The sequence below is a fragment of the Anabrus simplex genome, chromosome 3 (genome assembly GCF_040414725.1).
Source record: "Anabrus simplex isolate iqAnaSimp1 chromosome 3, ASM4041472v1, whole genome shotgun sequence".
NCBI classification, from domain to species: Eukaryota; Metazoa; Arthropoda; class Insecta; order Orthoptera; family Tettigoniidae; genus Anabrus; species Anabrus simplex.
The window spans coordinates 371,477,130-371,497,410 of NC_090267.1; the positions used below are offsets into that span (position 1 = coordinate 371,477,130).

General features: G+C 39.3%; 1 protein-coding gene across 4 annotated transcripts in view; it reads left to right on the plus strand.

Annotated features, from left to right (window-relative positions):
* LOC136866390 (sodium channel and clathrin linker 1) overlaps positions 1-20,281 on the plus strand; it is a 180,547-nt gene that overhangs the window by 49,209 nt on the left and 111,057 nt on the right. For all 4 annotated transcript variants that reach the window (XM_067143305.2, XM_067143307.2, XM_067143302.2 and 1 more), the window contains exons 5-6: positions 11,237-11,359; positions 18,289-18,478. In XM_067143305.2, coding sequence (XP_066999406.2) covers positions 11,237-11,359; positions 18,289-18,478 — 313 coding nt within the window. The remainder of the gene's footprint in view (positions 1-11,236; positions 11,360-18,288; positions 18,479-20,281) is intronic.

Consider the following 20,281-nt stretch of genomic DNA (forward strand, 5'->3'; position numbering starts at 1 on the left):
GATGGAAAAGTAGTCTTCTGCCAAGCTTGGTAAGTTCGTTTGTTCCTTTCTTTTAAAACTGAACTACGATCGCATTTCATTGTAGGATTTATAGGTCTATTAATTTACGTATTGTGGAAAGTTAATTTTGTTGCAATGCTATATTAGTCGTGAGCTACAATAATTTATCACTAAAATGTAGATAATCATTTTATTACTGAACGAGGAGTTAGAACGCGGATGGTCTCTTGTCACAGAGTGGATGAAAATTAAAAATCGGTAATTTGAACTCTGATTCAATTCCCGTGAAAATAGAGATTTACAATTGAAATATTTTATTTCTGTCTTTCTTTCTTTCTTAATCTGTTTACCCTCCAGGGTAGGTTTTTTCCTTGGACTCAGCGAAGGACCCCACCTCTACCGTGTCAAGGGCAGTGTCCTGGATCGTGAGATTTTGGGTCGGGGAATACAACCGGGGAGGAGGACTAGTACTTTCCCCAGACAGCCTCACCTTCTATGCTGAACAGGGGCCTTGTGAAGGCATGGGAAGATTGGAAGGGACAGGCAAATAGGAGGGAAGGAAGTGGCCACGTCTGTCGGGGAATACGACCGGGGAGGAGGACTAGTACCTTTCCCAGACAGCCTCACCTTCTATGCTGAACAGGGGCCTTGTGAAGGCATGGGAAGATTGGAAGGGACAGGCAAATAAGAGGGAAGGAAGTGGCCACGTCTTTGTAAGTTAGGTACCATCTCGGCATTTCCCTTAGGAGAAATGGGAATCCACAGAAAGGCACTTCGAGGATGGCTGAGGTGGGAATTTTTTTTTTTTTTTTTTTTGCTAGTGGCTTTACGTCGCACCGACACAGATAGGTCTTATGGCGACGATGCGATAGGAAAGGTCTAGGAGTTGGAAGGAAGCGGTCGTGGCCTTAATTAAGGTACAGCACCAGCATTTGCCTGGTGTGAAAATGGAAAACTACGGAAAACTATCTTCATGGCTGCCGACAGTGGGATTCGAAACCACTATCTCCCGGATGCAAGCTCACAGCTGCGCGCCCCTAACCGCACGGCCAACTCGCCCGGTGATGTGGGAATCGAACCCACCGCTACTCACTTGACCTCCCAAGGCTTAGTGGACCCCGTTCCAGCCCTCGTGCCACTTTTTCAAATTTCGTGGCAGAGCCGGGAATCAAACCCGAGCCTACGTTGGTGGCGGCTAATCACACTAACTACTACACCACAGAAGCGGACTACAACTGAATTGTATTTTTTTTAAAATCGTGAGTAACTTTCACCAGCGCTATGTGTAGGCTTTAGTAAACTCTATGACGCTTCCGCCATGCCTTCGCGAAACATAGGGTGAAGATCGAATGTGGTGCAGCTAGGACGATATCACAGAGGCTAGACGTACAAGATCGCATGGCTTGGACGATGTCACAACGTGTTTAACAAGGCTACAAGACCAGGCCAGTGGAAAGACCGTTGGTCTGTGTTGTACGGTTGGTGCAGTGGATAGAGTTTTGCCGGGCTAAGTGGCTCAGACGGTTAAGGCGCTGGCCTTCTAACCCCAACTTGGCAGGTTCGATCCTGGCTCAGTCTGGTGGTATTTGAAGGTGTTCAAATACGATGGCCTCGTGTCGGTAGCTTTACTGGCACGTAAGAGAACTCCTGCGGGACTAAATTCCGGCACCTCGGCGTCTCCGAAGACCGTAAAAGTAGTTAGTGGGATGTAAAGCAAATAACATTATTATTAGACCGCCGTTGGTCTGGTTTTTTGAGATCCGATTCGTACCCGTTGTGCTGAGGGGGGGGGAGAGACAAGCAAAGAGAGTCTGGGAGGCATAAGCTCTAGCATCCCATCTAGAGTTTTGCTAAATTGTGACAAAGTAAGTTTATGGGCGCATGCCATGACAATTTCAAATCACGCGGTTTTCTAATTTTCTACGAGGGTGGCAGCCTTGTGGGCACACATGATGCAGTATCTATTGCAGGCAACAGAAAATAGTCTTCATGACAGCTGACCCGGGTGACCAAAGCAGGCGAATAGCAACATATAAACTGTTCACAAATTTGAGATTTATAGTGCCTCTGTTTTAATTTTTCTATATAAGTAAGAATACTGCTGGAGGCAGCTTGGTGAGTTTCTGGCAAGCATGTAGGAAGGATCTCTCCTCTACGCTACTCAGGTATCGTCTCACGTCATTTTCATGTTTTTTTTTCACTCGGTGAACTCAACAGGAAACTGCCATATTATAACTGAACATTTTGAGGACATATCTCCATGTAAATTACGAATTTTTTTGTTCCTACTTTAAAGTTTTGTACTTCTAGAAACATCACTTGTAATAGTCTTTCTCTGTTTTAATGAAACAAATGCATGTTTATACTGTCCGACTCGTTGGCTGAATGGTCAGCGTAGTGGCCTTAGGTTCACAGGGTCCCTGGTTAGATTCCCGGTCTGGTCGGGGATTTTAACCTTAATTGGTTAATTCCAATGGCTCCGGGGCTGGGTGTGTGTGGCTTATTCAACATTAGAAATCATCACAGACATGCACGTCGCCTAATAGCCCGTCTACGAGAAAAAGACCCGCACCAGGCCTCTCCGGAGGCCATACGCCATTATTATGTTTATATTAAGCATTATTGCCAATTAGCAATATAAGAACATTGTTATTTAAGTCAATTTTATTATTTTTCAGATCAAATGTGAAAAAATACCTTATAGATCAACATAGAAATACTGCGATGCATTTGACATGAGTACAGAAAGCGTTGTCATCGCAGCTTTTCTACCAGTCCACTGTGAACAGCGACCAACAACAATTTTCTATAGACCAGTGCACTGCAATGATGGGAGCTAATATCCCCCTTGCATAGCCTAAACTGGAGCATCTTCGGACTTGAACAAGCTGCCGCGAGCAATCACCGAATAGGAGATGAGTGGCTTTCCCCCGGTGGAGTCATTTAGGGTTGTGGAAGAAGTCAAGAGAAATGTTGACCGAACCTCTGAGGAGGTAGCCGCTGTCAGTAAAAAGTTCCATAAGAGTCCTGCAGCAGAATCCATGATGGAAAACGACGGTAAAAGTAGCCAAGGTGCTACGAGGTGAGGTAGGTGAAGCCATTGAACTAAAACCAGATGACGTGGCTTCGTTGAAGTTTTGTCCAATCACTTCCAGTGATGTTAAGAGATTTCTCTCAGTACAAAACATTCTGCCCGACAGGAGAACAAGATTGTTACCCGAAAACATTGAAACGTTGCTAGTTGTAAATTCATTTTATAGTAATTGAGCATGTTATTGAATTATAAGTATTTTTTCATGCCTATTTTGTTGCCTATTTTACATGTTAGTGCCTATTTACATGCATATTTTGGCTAATTTAGGAGCCTATATGCCTGCCTATTTTAAATGTTTTTAGTGCCTATAATTCTCGTCTCTAGTCATCACTTGTAAAACTTGTAACAATTCACTGGTAATATACAAGAGACTTTCAATCTTTTGTGGAACAGAAATCTACAACTCCATACATTACAAGAAACCACACTAGTAACTTGTAATGTACAAGACCATACTTTTGTGGAATAGGCCCCTGGTATAGCATCTTTACTTTATCCGTCAGGTACTTTAGCACCTTGAGGTCTTACAGACATTCCCAGATCTTGTTCTGAGGGACAATGTCATAGGCCTTTTCAGCATCCAAAGATGTAATCACAAGATTCTTTCCATGTTCCGAGTACTTTTTTTTCTTGCAAGCAATCTTATAGCAAAAATGAAATCCATAGTATTTCTATCTTTCTTGAATCTCTGTTGTTCTTCCTCAAGCAAAGGTTCGACCATCTTCCTAAGTCTCATTTCGATGATCTTTTTTCCAACAGCTTCAGCGTGTGTGACAACAGCATTATGCCCTTGTAATTTCCATATTTCTGTCTGTTGCCCTTTTAATCACTGGGATGATAATTCCTTTTCTCCAATCTTCTGGAATTTTGTTTCCTTCCTAGATCACTGAGAGCACTCTATATAGCCAATTTAACATATTGAGTGCCAAGTGACCTCATTCAGGTACGTGAGAGTAATGAAGTTTTTGAGCTTCATGTCCCCATATGGGATCGTACGTTCGTTCTAAATCGGGAACTGTGCGAACCCATTTGGGTGTGCAGTGAGTATGTGCCTCGAAGCTGTATAAAGTCTCTTCCTGCCATCTGTTGGTCATCTATTTAAGTACATGCATAGTCGACCTTCCATTCGTCAATTCTTGTTTTGGCGCGATACCATATGCATACATCAAGAGTGCTCTGTAGGATGACAAAATCATTGTCTATCTCACGCACTGATTGTTTATGTAAGCGTGCAGTGCTGTGGGATTGCTTATCTTTTCTTAAGTCGCTTTGAGTAAATCGAGTAGTAAAAGACTTAGTGCAGATAGTCTGGATGATATATCGAACAACTCGGACAATGATGATATAGACGAAGTATATAGTTACAGTGATTTTGAACCCAGTACAGAGCAAATAGCGATCTCGCACGTTCATCCACATTAATGAATTACAATCTTCAGCATACACTTCCCCACTGTACTCCGGGCCTCCAAGCTAGCTGTTGCAACGATTATAACCATCTTCAACGATATAGTCACTAGTTTCCATGTTGCACAATCATCGCTGCTAGGTTCTCTCGAAAATGAAAATGAAAACCTACAACCTGTTTTCCAGTCTTTGACCGGGTCAGGGATGTAATGAATGAATCATATATAGGCTATTGGTACGATGGGGTCGCCACTCCCAAAGTGATTTATTAATGACTGATAGATGCTATGAAATGATAATGGAGAGTGTTGCTGGAATGAAAGATAACAGGGAAAACCGGAGTACCCGGAGAAAATCCTGTCCCACCTCTGCTTTGTCCAGCACAAATCTCATATGGAGTGACCGGGATTTGAACCACGGTATCCAGTGGTGAGAGGCCGACCTGTTGCCGTCTGAGCCATGGTGGCTCTGCTACGTTCTCTTATCCAAATTAAAAGTTATGGGTATACTTATTCAATATTCCGTAAGTACTAATTCTTCTTATAATGGTTTATTATCCTCTTACATTGTAATTTACCAAATTCACATGATTTTCACCACTTTATACAAATTCACATAATTTTCACTACTTCATACAACATTTTATACAAAAATTTCCTAACTTAGAATCGGAAGATCGTCATTTACAAACATTTCCTGACCTAAAATCGTGGATTGTACTTTTTTACGGCTCCAGTATGAACGAGCTAACACGTCTTTCATAATCAACGGCATATAACGCGTCCCTGGAAAGGAAAAGGTAAGTATGACTGAGCGTTGTCGGGACAGTAACTACTCTATAAGTGCGACCCCATATGGGGGCGCGTGTCGTGTACAATTCATAATGACCAATACGACCCCATATGGGGTCGCAATATTTTATCTAATATAAATAATAAGTTAACCTAGTATATCATATATATATCCTCATTTCAGCGGTCATTTGCTTGGTTAAGCCTGTGAACGTTTTGGCACCAGGGATTAACTTTATCTTATTAGCTCTCAGCACTAGACAGCAATCCTATGAATTTCGGTCTGGCACTTAACGTGTTAAGCCTGGTATTCCAGCTGCCTTTATCATATCTGAGGTGAGATCATCAAAGCCTGAGGACTTTCCATTTTGAATGTTCTTTAGGGCTGTTTCGACTTCAAGCCGTGTTTATGGGGGTTGATTTTTCTGAATTTCATGTATTCTACAGTTGTTGGTAGCATTATTGTCTCCATCTCCATTTAAGAACATGCTGAAGTACTTCTTCATTTTATCTCTGATCCCTTCATCTCTTCTTATCAAACTACTATCATTTGTTTCCAGGACAAAGATGTTTCAGTATCCACTTCTTTTACTTTTTTACTACTTTATACAATAACTTCTTACTTCCTTGACAGTCTTTCTCTATCCTGGTAGTAAAGTCATCCCAGTACAGTGGATCCTTGATTCTCCGTTTTTGGAGGGACCACGGAAAAAAACGTAAAACACGGAGAAACGGAAAATCCAGGAACGAATTTGACTAAACATCACAAAAATGAAATATGTACAGTATACTTATAATCTTACAAACACCCCTAAACCAAACCAAACTACAGCCCCAATGGGCCTTCCGCCTACCAAGCGACCGCTGCTCGGTCCGAAGGCCTGCAGATTACGAGGTTACGCATGGTCAGTGTAACGAATACTCTCGGCCGTTATTCCTGGCTCTCTAGACCGGAGTCGCCATCTCACCATTAAATAGATCCTCAATTAAAGGTAATCGTAGAATGAGTGAACCTGGAACCAGCCCTCATATCCAGGTAAAAATGCCTGGCCTGGCCGGGAATCGAACCTGGGCCCTCCGGGTGAGAGGCAGGCAAGTTAGACCGCGGGGCGGGCTTTAAACTTTACTTACCGGCATGCGACTTTAAAATCTCGAAACTATACATTCAGTTTTACCGGGGAAACTTCGCCGATTTCCTCTGATAACTTCCTTCAGTTCAACAACTTTGATCAGCCAAACTCTTTGAAAAATCTATCCCCGTAACGCCAAGTCAAACAACAATCGACTACAGTACGGTAGTTTTCACTTCTCTAATCTAATAAAATAAAGCACATTAGATACAAAAGCGCCTAACATGATGGCAAAATCCCTTTTTTAAATTTTTCATCGTAATTTGGTCACCGGTATACTGTTTGTAGTCAGTTTATGGAAATCTTGTACCGCGTAAATTAGGCCTACATCGACTTTTAAAGGTTATGTTGAACTCGAGAATACCGGTACAGTATGGTTTCGAATGTAAATTTCGATTCTCAAGTTTTCAAATGCATTATATTCAATTCTGCCCGCTACTAATCACTAATCAAATTGGAAAGAGAAAAGATATCATTAACACTTCCGAAATTATGGTTATTTACGACCTTGACCTCGGATGGAAAGCGCGCTCGCTGTACAAGTCGGTACGAGTGCGAAATGATACAAAGTTTTTAAATGTAACGTGCGCAAATAAAACGACAGCGGTTTTTATAACTTTTTTTTTTTACAAGTTGCTTTACGTCGCACCGACACTGATACTTCTTACGGCGATGTTGGGACAGTAAAGGGCTAGGAGTAGGAAGGAAGCAGCTGTGCCCTTAATCAAGGTACAGCCCCAGCATTTGCCTGGTGTGAAAATGGAAAACCACAGAAAACCATCTTCAGGGCTGCCGACAGTGGGGTTCGAACCCACTATATCCCGAATACTGGATACTGACCGCACTTAAGCGACTGCAGCTATCGAGCTCGGTTTATAACATTTTAACACAAAAAATGTGAAATTTCCAGTCTTATATTCAGACCAAAACAGTACTAGGCAATCCCAAAACCTCTCATGGCTTTATGTATGTAAGGTGTAACACTGTTCTGGTCTCGATAACATAATCACATAATAACATAAAAACATTGACGCCGAGCACTATACCCTTTCCCCCGACTGTTATACTGTAAATAATTTATAAACTTTATAATTTCCTATGAGTGCATCAATTATTCTTCAGAGCACCACTGCTGAACTTGCTATAATTACCCAGTAATTTTAAACATTGGTGCCGACTTCTTATTCTTTTAACTTATATTGTTTAACCATCACCATTGTACAAGAGTTTCTCATACTTAATTTTCCCATTGTAATGTGTATTAATTTATGCATGTTAAATACTAATCAGGTACCTGATTTTTACCTTGAGGAGGTAATTTGACTGATGATGCCCTCAATGAAGGGCGAAACATGTCTCAAGCAGAATTAATAACAAATTCCTAAATGTAAAATTTATATGTATTGAATAGGTGACAAAATAAACCATTTAGCATCCTACAACATAATAGTATATGATAATATTGAAATACTAAATTTGTGTTACTTAAGAAGGAGCAGTTTCGATTCCTGCCTGAAAGCCCAGTGACTATACAGTGCCCTGAGGGAAGTGCCGAAAACCTGTTCGGCGATACACTGGAAAAAGAAAGTAAAAATAAAAAATAAACTTCTCACCCTGGACATAATATAGACGTTTTGCAAGTACGAACATTTGACGAAACTCGTTCCGTCTTCAAGTAGAGCTGTCGAAATGCGCCCTGTCTCCTTCCAATTGTTGTGGACACTCTCTGCTTTATGATTTCCGAGGATTCTCTAAACAATACCACCCGAATGCGATGCTAAGATGGTCCCTTATGCAAGTTCACCGCCTATCGCTTTTCCAGTACAGTACTTCCTCAAATTACCGCAATGACAGGACATTAACACCAAGATCCGTAAGTATGCCGTAGCCATCTTTTCACGAGATACAGTGTCTTGAAAAACACGTGATCAAGGATTTAGTATTGATGGGACTGAAATTTCTGTACGGTTGATCCGGGACATCGGTTCTTCAAGGAACGGATAATGCGGGATTTTTACAACGTGTTTTAATTAAGATGCTCACAGGACCACGTAATTTGAACGAATAATACAGGAAAACGTAGTTTCCGGGAACGTATAATCGAGGTTCTACTGTACTTTTTCTTTTATTCTTGGATTAGTTGCTTTACAGCTAACTTCTTGTTCCAGCATTCCTGTACTTACTCTTCAATTTCTAACTCATTTCTTCTGTCTCCCATTTTTGTTTTACTTGATCTAATGTTTTTTCAGCATATTTCTTTCTTTTACTACTGTCTTCACCTGGTCATTCTATCAAGGTGTTTTGTTCTCCATCAGTTTTGCACTTGTTTTTTGACAGTTTTCCTCAGCTTCCTTTGCAAGAGTTTAAGGTCCATTCTTTTTCTATCCCTCTAATTTCATTGTTAACCATGCTTGGTGATTCTTTTTCTTCTCTGAGTCCTTTAACAACCAGGTCTTGATTTTTGGCATTTTCTTGCACTTAACTTTGGGGATATAGGCATCTAGACACTTCAGTGGGTTTGACTTTAACATCTTTAACATACCGAACAGCTAGGCCATCATTGATGATGTCTATCATGATCTTGAGCTTCCATCCAAACCGTATCTTGTTATTTTATAACTCTACCTCTTCTGGTACCATGTTGTTTTGTATGCTCAACTTGTTTCACACGCAGAAATCAATCAGTTTGTCTTCTTGGGAGTTTCTTTCCCAAAGCCATGAAGTCCGATGATGTTTTCAGAACCTTGTCTCTCTTTACCAACTTGGACATTCAGACCACTCAAAATTGTAGGGTTCTCTTGCATTAATTGTTCTTCAAGTTTGGTAGGAATTCTTTCTTTCTTATCTGTGGTACATCTGCTTGAGGGGCATGTACATGAAATGAATGTGATGCCCATTTCTCAGGGATTTCTTTCCACAGCCTTTCCACTTTGTCTCATTCAACCCCAGTAACTGAAGCTTGCACCTGTCCATAAGATCTACAAGTTTTTCACATTTGTTTGTGAGAGTGAGGATACTGAGGTTTCTAATTCTGAACTATTTCTTTGGTAATGTCAGTCTCTTCATGCACCTCCAATGAGCTTTGGGTTGTTCACCATCATAATATCATGAGCTGCTTGAAGAGTTGTCATGTCTGGTAATTTTTACATTTTTATTCAAACTCTACTGTTGGCAGTCCTCAAGATGGTTTTCTGTGCTTTCCCATTTTCACACCAGGCAAATGGTGGGGCTGTACCTTAATTAAGGCCACGGCCACGTCCTTCCAACTCCTAGCCCTTTCCTGTCCGATCATCACAGTAAGACCTATCTGTGTTGGTGTGACTTAAAGCAAATTGTAAATTTGATCATTTTTATATCCAAAGCAACATTCATTTACCTCGGTGGAGTTGGTATGCTAAGTCTAACATTGCAGACACTGCAGAGGGTTTTCTGTCTGCGTAATCTTCCTTAGTCTTTGGCAGTTGCCTGCCACATCTACAAAGCAGCAGCACCTTGATCAATTTATCTGTCATTTCCTACACAAAGGCCCAATGAAGTCTCGTAAGGAAGAATTTCTCCAACCTTAGCCTTTAGTTGTCCCTTAATTTGTCAGGTTTTGTACTAGCCACCTGATCCTTAGGCAGACAGTCGCAGGTAGTACCATCTACTCTTGTATAGAGTAGACTGATTGCTCCTGACCTGACCTGCCCCACCTTAGATGTTATTGTGAAATCTGTAGTTTTAGTTGAATCAGTGTTAGGGAGAGAACCTAAGAACTGCCCAATTTAATGCTGCGATAGAAGAATTACCAAGCGAATTGGCAACAGGATGTGGGTCTTGAAGGTGTAAACTTACATTCAGCAGATGGTGTGCTTGAACTTGAACTCCATTCTTTGCCTTATGTCCTCCACTCCATTGAAGAGTGTATCCCATCCTCAACTTTTTTCCTTTTCCTCTCCACTTCAAACACACTCAGTTCCATCATAGCTATATTCTCCTTCTCCATAAAATCAGTCGCCTCTTATGATTTTCCAGTCATTGACACGAAGTTGATTATGGCCACCTTCATAACATTTTCTACTGGGCACCCACTTCTCACAGTCCCCTCAGCACAAGAACTGCATGCTACTTCCAGGGAATGCCCTAGCATTTTCTGAGGTGGATTTAAAAGTGCCATTTTCAATTTAGCTGTGTTATGATGATGAGGTCAAATGTGGATAGTATCACCACTGAATGATTCGTAATTGAAATTCATTTCTTACCATCACTATGGGATTCGTGTGCTATTGAATAAACAAACTGGGATTTAAAAAAAAAATGCTTCTTTGACTTTATTTTTATGCTATTTTCCAGTTTGGCAACTTGATTTCTGAACACCCTTATCTTTAGAAATCTACATAACTTGCATAATTGACCCATTAATATTTAGCATCATCTCTTCAGCATCCATCTTGATTCTGTTGTTCATTCGATTGGCATTAAAGTTGGTGTTTGTCTTCCAGATTATGTGACAGCTTTTCTTGTAGCTGCCATGCCACTGCTGTTGATGTTACTGCCTTCTCATCCTGCTGTGATACACTCTGTAAAGAATTTCTATGATTCTGATATGCTTATACTCTACTTTTGTGTTATAAGAGACTGATTACCAAATGCATGATGCATTGTGACTATACACATCTGTGTAAGTTATATCACAGAGTCTAGAGATCCATTCTTGTTCTATTATGAGCTTCATTTCAACCTATTTCTAGTGTCGAATTCATTTAGTTTTTTTAACTTTGCATTCTCTTCAAAATGGTGAAGATTTTGAAACTTATAGTTTTTCTTTTTTTCAGGAAAAGGAATCTGCTGTGGAGATGTGGCAGCTGGCTTTAAGTGAAGTTGATAGTCTGGAGGAAGAGCTGAAGATGTACCAGGACAACAGGCATGTGGAATTAGCCCACAAGCAGTTAGATGAAGTATGTTTGTTAGGAATGTTTAGGCTGTTGAGGTTTATTATTTATCTAGTACGGAACATTTATACTTAACAGTGCGTTAATGAATATTTAATAATTTTTGTTCTTGTTTCAAATTTTATTGTTGTGGTAGGAAAGGCACTCAGAAATCATTCATGATTCCTCCTGCTGCCATCATCATCATCACCATCACCATCCATTTCCGTTATCCAGCTCCTGGCGAGTTGGATGTTTATGCCACCTTTCCGTCATCACCATTGTTCCTCTTTAACTGTGCTCCAGTCCTCCAATCCAGGTTTCTTCTAATTATACCATTCTTGATTGTTTTCAACCACCTTATTCTGGGTCTCCTTATCCTCCCTCCTTCTGGTTCAGCATCCTTCCCTCTTTCATTCCCTCCATCTGTCCAGACCATCTAAGTTTATTCCTCTCCATTCTGTTGTAAAGATTTTCCACTCCGATTTCCATCCTGATCTTCTCATTCATTGTTCTATCCTTTCTTGTCTTTCCTATCATACTTCTTAAAAATTTAATTTCACTGGTCTGGATTTTATTTTCATGCCTGTTTGTCAGTGTCCAGGTCTCTGCTGTAATATGTAGTGTTGGTAATATTATATCTTATACATCACCTCTTTACAATTCAATGGTACTACCTTCCTCCATGCCAGGTTTCTCGGACTTTGGTAGAATGTATTTCCCTGTTGAATCCTTCTACTTATCTCCATATCCATCTCTGCATCCTGCATCAGTTCGCTCCCCAATTTCCACAATCTCATTTTTCTTTTTGTCCCTCTAGTTTTATAATTTATTTTCCTTCCCTTTATCCTATAGTCAACACCCTTGTCTTACTCTTTTCCATGTTAATTTTCATTCCATAATTTTTAATAATCTCACTCAACATGTCTAGTTGTCCTTGTACAGTACTTCCTCTCTGTTTCCTCCCCACACCACAGTAACCTCTGCAAACAGCATTACCTTTAGCTCCCTGTTCCCATATTTTACCTTTGTCTCATTCATGGTTTTGTCCATAACCGTTATGAATAACAGTGATGATAGCCCATTTCCTTGTCATAGTCGAATTTCATTCCAAAACTACTCTGTCCTCCCCACATGTTCCGGACATGGCTGCAACAATTTTTGTACATTGTCATTTTGTTTTCCAAATCCTTTCTATTGTACCGGTATATAAAAATATTTTGAGTTGTCATTTCAGAACTAAAAACTTTTTCGTTGTGATCAAAATTTACTGCATGAGAATAACTTTACAAATCTAGAAAATAAGTTATATTTACAACTGGCTATAAAGATTTAAAACAGGGAGCTGGGAAAGATGGGAACTTGCAAAAAGGATAGAAAAGAAACCACATGACAGGGAGGGAGTATGATAGCGAATGCCATTGCCACTGGTTTATCATACGGGCCGTGAAAGCATCAATGTTAACACCAGTTGTACTTTGTTCTTAATGAAAGGGCAAGGTTGAAAATTATTTTCATCATTCTATCCTCGCTCATTCTGAGAATATTCTCATAGAATTTGTCACCTCTTCCTCAAGATGTGTGATATATTTTCAGCATGACAATATATTTCCTGAGATTTCCTTTTCATCCAGATTTCATCTCTACAAACTGGGCCGAAGATTTTCCGTAGAATTTTCCTTTTTTGCTTTTCTATGTCTTTGATTAATGATCTATCACCCATGATTGAGGTTTCGGATGCACATTCTTCTTCTTCTTCTTCTTCTTCTTCTTATTATTATTATTATTAAATGACCTTATGGTCTAATTCTTTCAAGTAGTAAAAGAGGTCTTTTCAGTTTCCCTTGTACTGATGTTGTGTACTTCTACATTGTTCACCTGCACTGGAGCACAAAAATATATAAAAAATGTTTCTGTTTCACCTCAGACTTAGTATAAGAGTTTCTAGATTTTACAGATCAAATAGTTGCAGAATTTCAGGACATCTTGAAGATGCTCTGCCACTTTTATTAATTTACTCTATTCCCGTCATGGCTTTTCGGAGGAACAGTGGCAAATGCCCAACTCATTTCTTTTTTATGTAAAGATAATAGTTTCCAAAATATTTGTTTCTCAGAAGTTTTCCTAATTATTATTGACTTGTTAAATGTTGTATGTAGAAATACCAATATAAAGAATTTAGGACAAAACAGTGACCTATTAGACTAAGTTGTACAGATATACACTGAAGATTGTATGTTTTTCATCTTATTTGTTTCCTTTCCATTTCACAAACAATTAGAATCATTCAAAAATAAATCTCTCACCTTGGCATCTTGAATAGACAGAGAGGAAGAAGAATCTTATGTTGGGAGTTGCTAGAAAGCTGGCAAGCTTTTGAGGGAGAGGGAGAGCAAGATTTCAGAGGAATGTAACAGTAGGAAGGTGAGTCCTGGATAGAAAGGATAAAGGAGGGTACTGTATGGAGATCTAATGACTGATGGAAAATTAGTAGGCAAGTGCAGAGAAAGAGTTAGAGACAAGTAATGTATTGATGATGATTATAACCACCACCACCACCACCACCTCTTCCCTTTCTCCTCCTCCTCCACTGCCACCGCTGCCACCGCCACCACCATATGCAAATATTTTGATTTGATGCTATTCAAGCTGTCTGCTTATCAATTTGAACATTCCATTTTACTTTAGCAAATGGTAGTGAAACTTTAACTTTTTTGGATAACCTAATGCTGAGTTTTAATTCATTTTGTTGTGTAAACATCAAATGTTTTCTACCAGACAACTTTTACAAGCCAGTATTGTATGATGTGGAGTGCTGAATGGACTTTTGCCCTTAAAAAATCCAACTACCTTTCGAGAGTTTGAACCTGCTATGTGTGGATACTGAGACTGACACTTTTTCACTTGCCCAGAGGGATATAGTCTGTTGATGATGTTTATTGTGCAACACTTGTCAAAGGATTCAGTACAGGAGTGGGTGTGCATGAGATTCGGAAGATTGCTTATACAGTGATTATGGTAGTTTAACGAATTCATGGGTGTATCGAAATTATTTTCATAATAGTGAAATTTCGTTAGACAGAAAATTGATTAAATTTGCCTAGAAATAACATCCCATAATGAGGAATAACAGATACTGTTGCTGGGTTAGGTTATTCTGTATGTCCATATAGGTATCCATATTATATTTCACCTTCAGTAAGATTAGGTAGCATAATGGTAATAATGCATATTCAACAACTGTAATAAGAAAAATATTTATATTATAAAAGTGGATGGTTGTTTATTACAGTGCACTCCCGATAATTTGCGCGTGGATAATTCACTTTGCGGTTAATTCGCGGATCTCGGAGAGTTATTTTTTAAAGTATTATTTCTTACACCCACTAATCATCACGCTGAGTAAAATTATCTCTGCCGCCTAGTTTTAAAGAATTTTAATGCGATGCATGGAGACGAAATCATTGATATTTGAGGAGACTGTACTTCGTTTCTCTACGATGTAGCAGTAGGTCTACATGCACACTGCTGCCAGAATGCTGCAAACTTGGAAACATTCAAGCATGTTGCTGTGCGTGGCACAGCACATTGCCGTAATCTTGGAAGCAGAGACAATGAAAGAGGAATGCATTCGAAATTTACCCTCCCTTTCCCCACAGCCTAAGGCTGCTGAACTGTAAACCAAGTGAAAGGTAGGTGCGCCGGCAGCGAGTGTATTGTAGGCTACTGTACTTGAGAAGTGTGAACAGAGTGCGGAAGTCTTTTCAAAGTTTTGAATAAGTCAGGAGGAAGAGTTTTCGATATGGCTGGTTGAAGAATGAAATATAAAAGGTTAACTGTCAGTGCAAAACTGAAAATTATAGAAAGACTGAAGAAAGGCGAGGCGTCATCAAAATTAGAAAAAAATGAACAATCGTCTAAGAAACAAAAATTGATGACCGATTTTTTTCGTTACATACGAATTTTGGCATAATCCACATGGCATTTTGTAATTTTTCTCTAGTGTGTCTTACAATACAATGTGAATTGTTATATTATTTTCTGCTTGTTCATAAAATACATTTCATTACTTTAAACTATGGTTTTGTTTTTACCAGGCTTGAAAATGACTGCGGATAACTTGCAGTTTTCGATAATTCGCGGAAGTGCGTGCATTAATTACCGCAAATTATTGGGAGTGCACTGTATATTTAAAAAAAAAGTTAAATATAGGCAAAATGACAAAATTTTAATTTGTTGTGCTGGAAGTTAAAAATTCATTAAAACAAAATGTTTTAACACACATTAAGGAGGGAAAAGGGAAGAAGCCTACAAACAATTTTGCAAATCTGACCATTTTGTTATGCTAGCATTCATTACAACATTTTACTGTTCATACTTGCTGACAACGCTGGAGAAATCAAGGAGGTTGACAAAACTTCCTCTGGAGTCAGCAGATAGCATTAGTGGTTGAACTTTATGCTTTAATTAGGAAGTTTTCATTTCTATGAGCTGCACCGAATGTGTGCCACTTTGATGGATGTTTCAAGTTGTGCACTTCGTCCACTCATAATAGGATGGGAAGTGATAGGTTTGAAAAAGGGATCAAAATGTTATTTAAGTTGGAAGAGAATCTCTAGGCCATGGTAGGATACCTCGGTTGATGTTTTTGGTAAAATAGATGTAAGACAGCGGATGGAGTTCTGGACAGAAGATAGTATATTTTGTACATTCTGGGATTGTAATGTGTAATGAATGGTAACAAAGTAGAGGAAATGTGTTGAGTAGGTGTAGTATGAATGGAGAAGACGACTGCCTCTGTAGCATAACAGTTAGCACTATTAGCTGCTGTCCTCGGAGGCCTGAGTTCGATTCCTGGTACTGCCAGAGGTTTAAATTGGTTAAATTGGTGTGTGCAGCTCAACTCCATTGGGGATATGTCCAAAAAGAGCTGCACCTCCTCAGGATGAGGACACAAGTTTACTAGTGGGGAAGGCAGTGAGAAATTTGACAGCGTGTGAGAGTCTATTGTTAGGAGTTCTGGACATTGGAATTGTTGTAATGCATGACTGCTTGACTGGACTGGAGGGCAGGCAGCATATAGTAAAATAAAGGTGAAAGTTGTTGAAGCTATTGGTTGGTGATTGTAAAATTCAGTGCTCAATGCTTGGTCAATCCCTGTGTCTCTCATAACTCTTTCAAGATCCAGCTCTCCTCCTCCTCCTCCTCCTCCTCCTCCTCCTCCTCAAATTGATAAGCATCAATATGAGTTATGAGGATAGTCCAAAATATTGATGGAACGGTTAAAAAAGGAGAGGTCAGTATTCAGGAAGGTGATATACCTGCGCTGTCACCTTGGATTGGACTCTTTCTTCTTTGATGGATGAAGATGTAATTTCCAAATTTTCAATTTCCATTTTAATCTGCTTCTTATGTATTTTTCATGTCGTTACTAAAAGACAACAAATCAAAAAGGTCATTTTTAATTTTTTTAAATATGGTACCGTATTTTAAAATAAAAAAATATACTATGTGCCAAAATATACAGTACTGGATTTCACGCAGCTTTCATGCACATGTCCGTTTGTCAGCATATGGTTGCATCAGCATTAAGTGTTCGTAGTAGTGCAAAGAACGTTTTGTTGTGAGGAAAATGGATCTCTCAATGGAGGAAAAAGTTTTCGTAGTGGAGTGTTATTTTCGCACATTAGGAAATGGCTATCAAGTCGGGCCAAGTTTGAAGTTTGTGGTGGAACAATATCACGACCAATTGTTAAATTTTTTTGTGGTATTGGTAGTTTATAGTGTCAAAAGAATGGAAAATGCGGTAGGCCAGTAACTGTATCCACAAATGAGAATCATGGATGTGCTCTCAGTCATGTGTTGGAGTCACGAAAACGAAGTCTTCGATGAATATCCTTGAAATTGAACATCAGCAATATGTCACTTTGGTGATTGTTTAAAGACATAGGTGAATTTCTGTACCAAATACAGTTTGCACAACGGTTGACGGCACATCATATGCGTTCCAGGATTGTGTATTGTCCAAGTTTTTTGGCCAGGGTCCAGATTTCTTGCTCAGTGTGTGGTTCTCTGATGAACATCACATTCACTCAGACAGTTAAATGAATCACCAAAACACTCACTTACTTGGTTTCGAGAGACCAGATGTTAAAGGAGAAAATGTTCAACTGTACAGATCCACCCAAAACTGTGCCTGACCGAGCTCGATAGCTGCAGTCGCTTAAGTGCGGCCAGTATCCAGTATTCGGGAGATAGTAGGTTCGAACCCCACTGTCGGCAGCCCTGAAAATGGTTTTCCGTGGTTTCCCATTTTCACACCAGGCAAATGCTGGGGCTGTACCTTAATTTAGGCCACGGCCGCTTCCTTCCCACTCCTATCCCTTTCCTGTTCCATCGTCGCCGTAAGACCTATCTGTGTCGGTGCGACGTAAAACAACTAGCAAAAAAAAAAAAAAAAACTGTGCCTGTATTGCGTGGAAAATGTTTTGTTTTTCAGGAATCTGCAGCACTCTCTGTTCCAGGCAATGTTTCAAAATCTGCATGGTCGTTATGAACACTGCCTACAGTGCAATGGTGCAAATTTTTAATATTTACATTATCGTCTCGTTAATTAATAAATAATGGCTCCAATGCTATATATTGCTCCAGTACTGTACATTTAGAGCCGATGACCTTCGATGTTAGGCCCCTTAAAACAACAAGCATCATCATCATATTTAGGTGCATACTGTAAAATAAAGAAAACTTTATTTCTCAATGTCACTCTTCCCTATTGAGCTGGGTTTATCAGCTGAAACAATCAATTATGGTAAAAAAATGCTACAAAATGACACATTTGCTTACCATACAAATCCACTCACATTTTCATTATTGGTAAACTTTATAAGAAACTAATACTCCAATGCCTTATTTATGATGGCCTTATTTTTTAATGAAAATATTGTTTTGTGAAGGTGAAACATGAATACTCAATGGCTATCAACATGCTTGAAGAGAAGCTGGCAGAAGTTAAAGCCCAGGCTGCAAAGGAGAGGATGCACAGGGAGGAGTTGGAACGAGAGTTAGCCCAGGTAGCAAAAGATAAACAAGCCTTAACGGACCGATTAGATGAAAGAAATGAACAGTTTGAACAGACATTGAAAGGTAAGAACATGACAATGTATCATTGTAGCATAATACCATATTATTGTCCTAAATCTCGTATTTTAAAAACAGATGAGCCATTACATTACGACCACCCCAACCCGGGAACATTTATCACACCCGAAGCTCAGAGAGATGCATGACAGGGTGGTAGCATGGTATACTGTATTTACTTGTGTATTAGACCCCTATTCTTTTCCACTTTTACAGTAAAAAAAATTGTGGGGGACAGTCCAATATGTGATAAACTCAAATTTTGTGCAGTGAACACATAACTTTTAGGCTATAAAGAGCTATAAATTGTACATGTAAACATTCCAAACTATTCTTTAACAATTTTATGAATGTACTGTATTCTGAGTTTTACTGGCCATTTTCATTGGAAGGAAGTATTTCTAAATTTAAAAGGACAATAAATAGTGAACCCATGACTTTTAAGCCTACATATAAAGTACAGTAGAACCTCGATAATTCGAAATCGGTTAATTCAAAATCCCACCTAATTCGAAGAAGCTCTCGTTCCCGGAAACATGAGATACAGTTTTGCATGTTATTTAAATTGTTTAATTCGAAATATGGATAATTCGTAATTCAAAGTACAATGTCGGCCCCATTACCGAAATTCAGACTTTTAATTCGAAACTGCCTTTACATTTTAAAACAATAGTATGTTACAGAGTAATTTCAACTCGAAATTTATCCGCTCTGCGTCATAATAGAACGCGCGTTCCGAAACGCGGAGGGGTAGCTTTCCGCACTTACTCACTTCGGTGGGTCTACAGTGCGCTTCATGATTGGTAAGTTGAATGAAATCGGAATTATTTTGTATTCAACCTTTTAAGGAACGCTGTAATATCACGCAACAGGCAGTGTGCGGAAAAATAGAATCCGCGAACACTGGCGATGCCGACAGTTGGCGAAAAACCATGGCTCATATAATAAATTCGTAGCCAACGAAGAATATTGTCATTGCCGGTGAAACTTCATTGCTTTATTTTAATGCGAGCCCAAACGGTCTTATGGTTTTAAAAGAGAAAGTGCCAGCCGGAGAATCGTACAAGGGTAGGGGTGAAGGTCATAGTAGTGGGTTGCAATGCACATGGAAGCGAGAATCTTTATCCCCTCATCATAGGAAAGTTTGATAAGCTACAATGTTTTAAGGGCATCGGGCACTTTCCATGCCAGTACAAAGTATCTAAAAATGCAAACAGTACAGAACTCCAAAAAATAATGCATTTGCACAGGAGAACCGGCATAATTTATCCTCGTATTTGAATTGTGTGATTTTTTTTTCTTTCGTTGCGTGAGGTTATGTTTGTCAGTGATTTATCCAAGTGCATTATTTTAACATTGTAGATGTACCTTGTTTGATACATTTCGGAATGTTTTTTTCATGGCATTTGAAAGGTTTAAACTGTGAATCGAGGTGATTACATGTATTAATGGGTCTTAGAATACTTTATGACGCGGCAAGTGTTTACATTTCTGAAGTACGAGAGAAGTGCCATGGCGGGAAATCGTACAAGGATAGAGTCATAGGAAAGTTCGATTTTAAGGGCATCGGGGATTTTCTGTGTAAATACAAGGCATCAAAAATGCATACAGTATAGTAATCCAATTAATAAAGCACTTGCACATGGGAGCCAGCATAGATTTCTCCTCGTCTTTGAATTGTGCTTTTTTTTTCTTTCTTTCTTTCGTTGCGTGAGGTTATGTTTGCCAGTGAGATATCCGAGTGCATTATTTGAATACTGTAAATGTACATTCTTGGATACATTTTGGAAATAGTTCTTTTTTCATGGA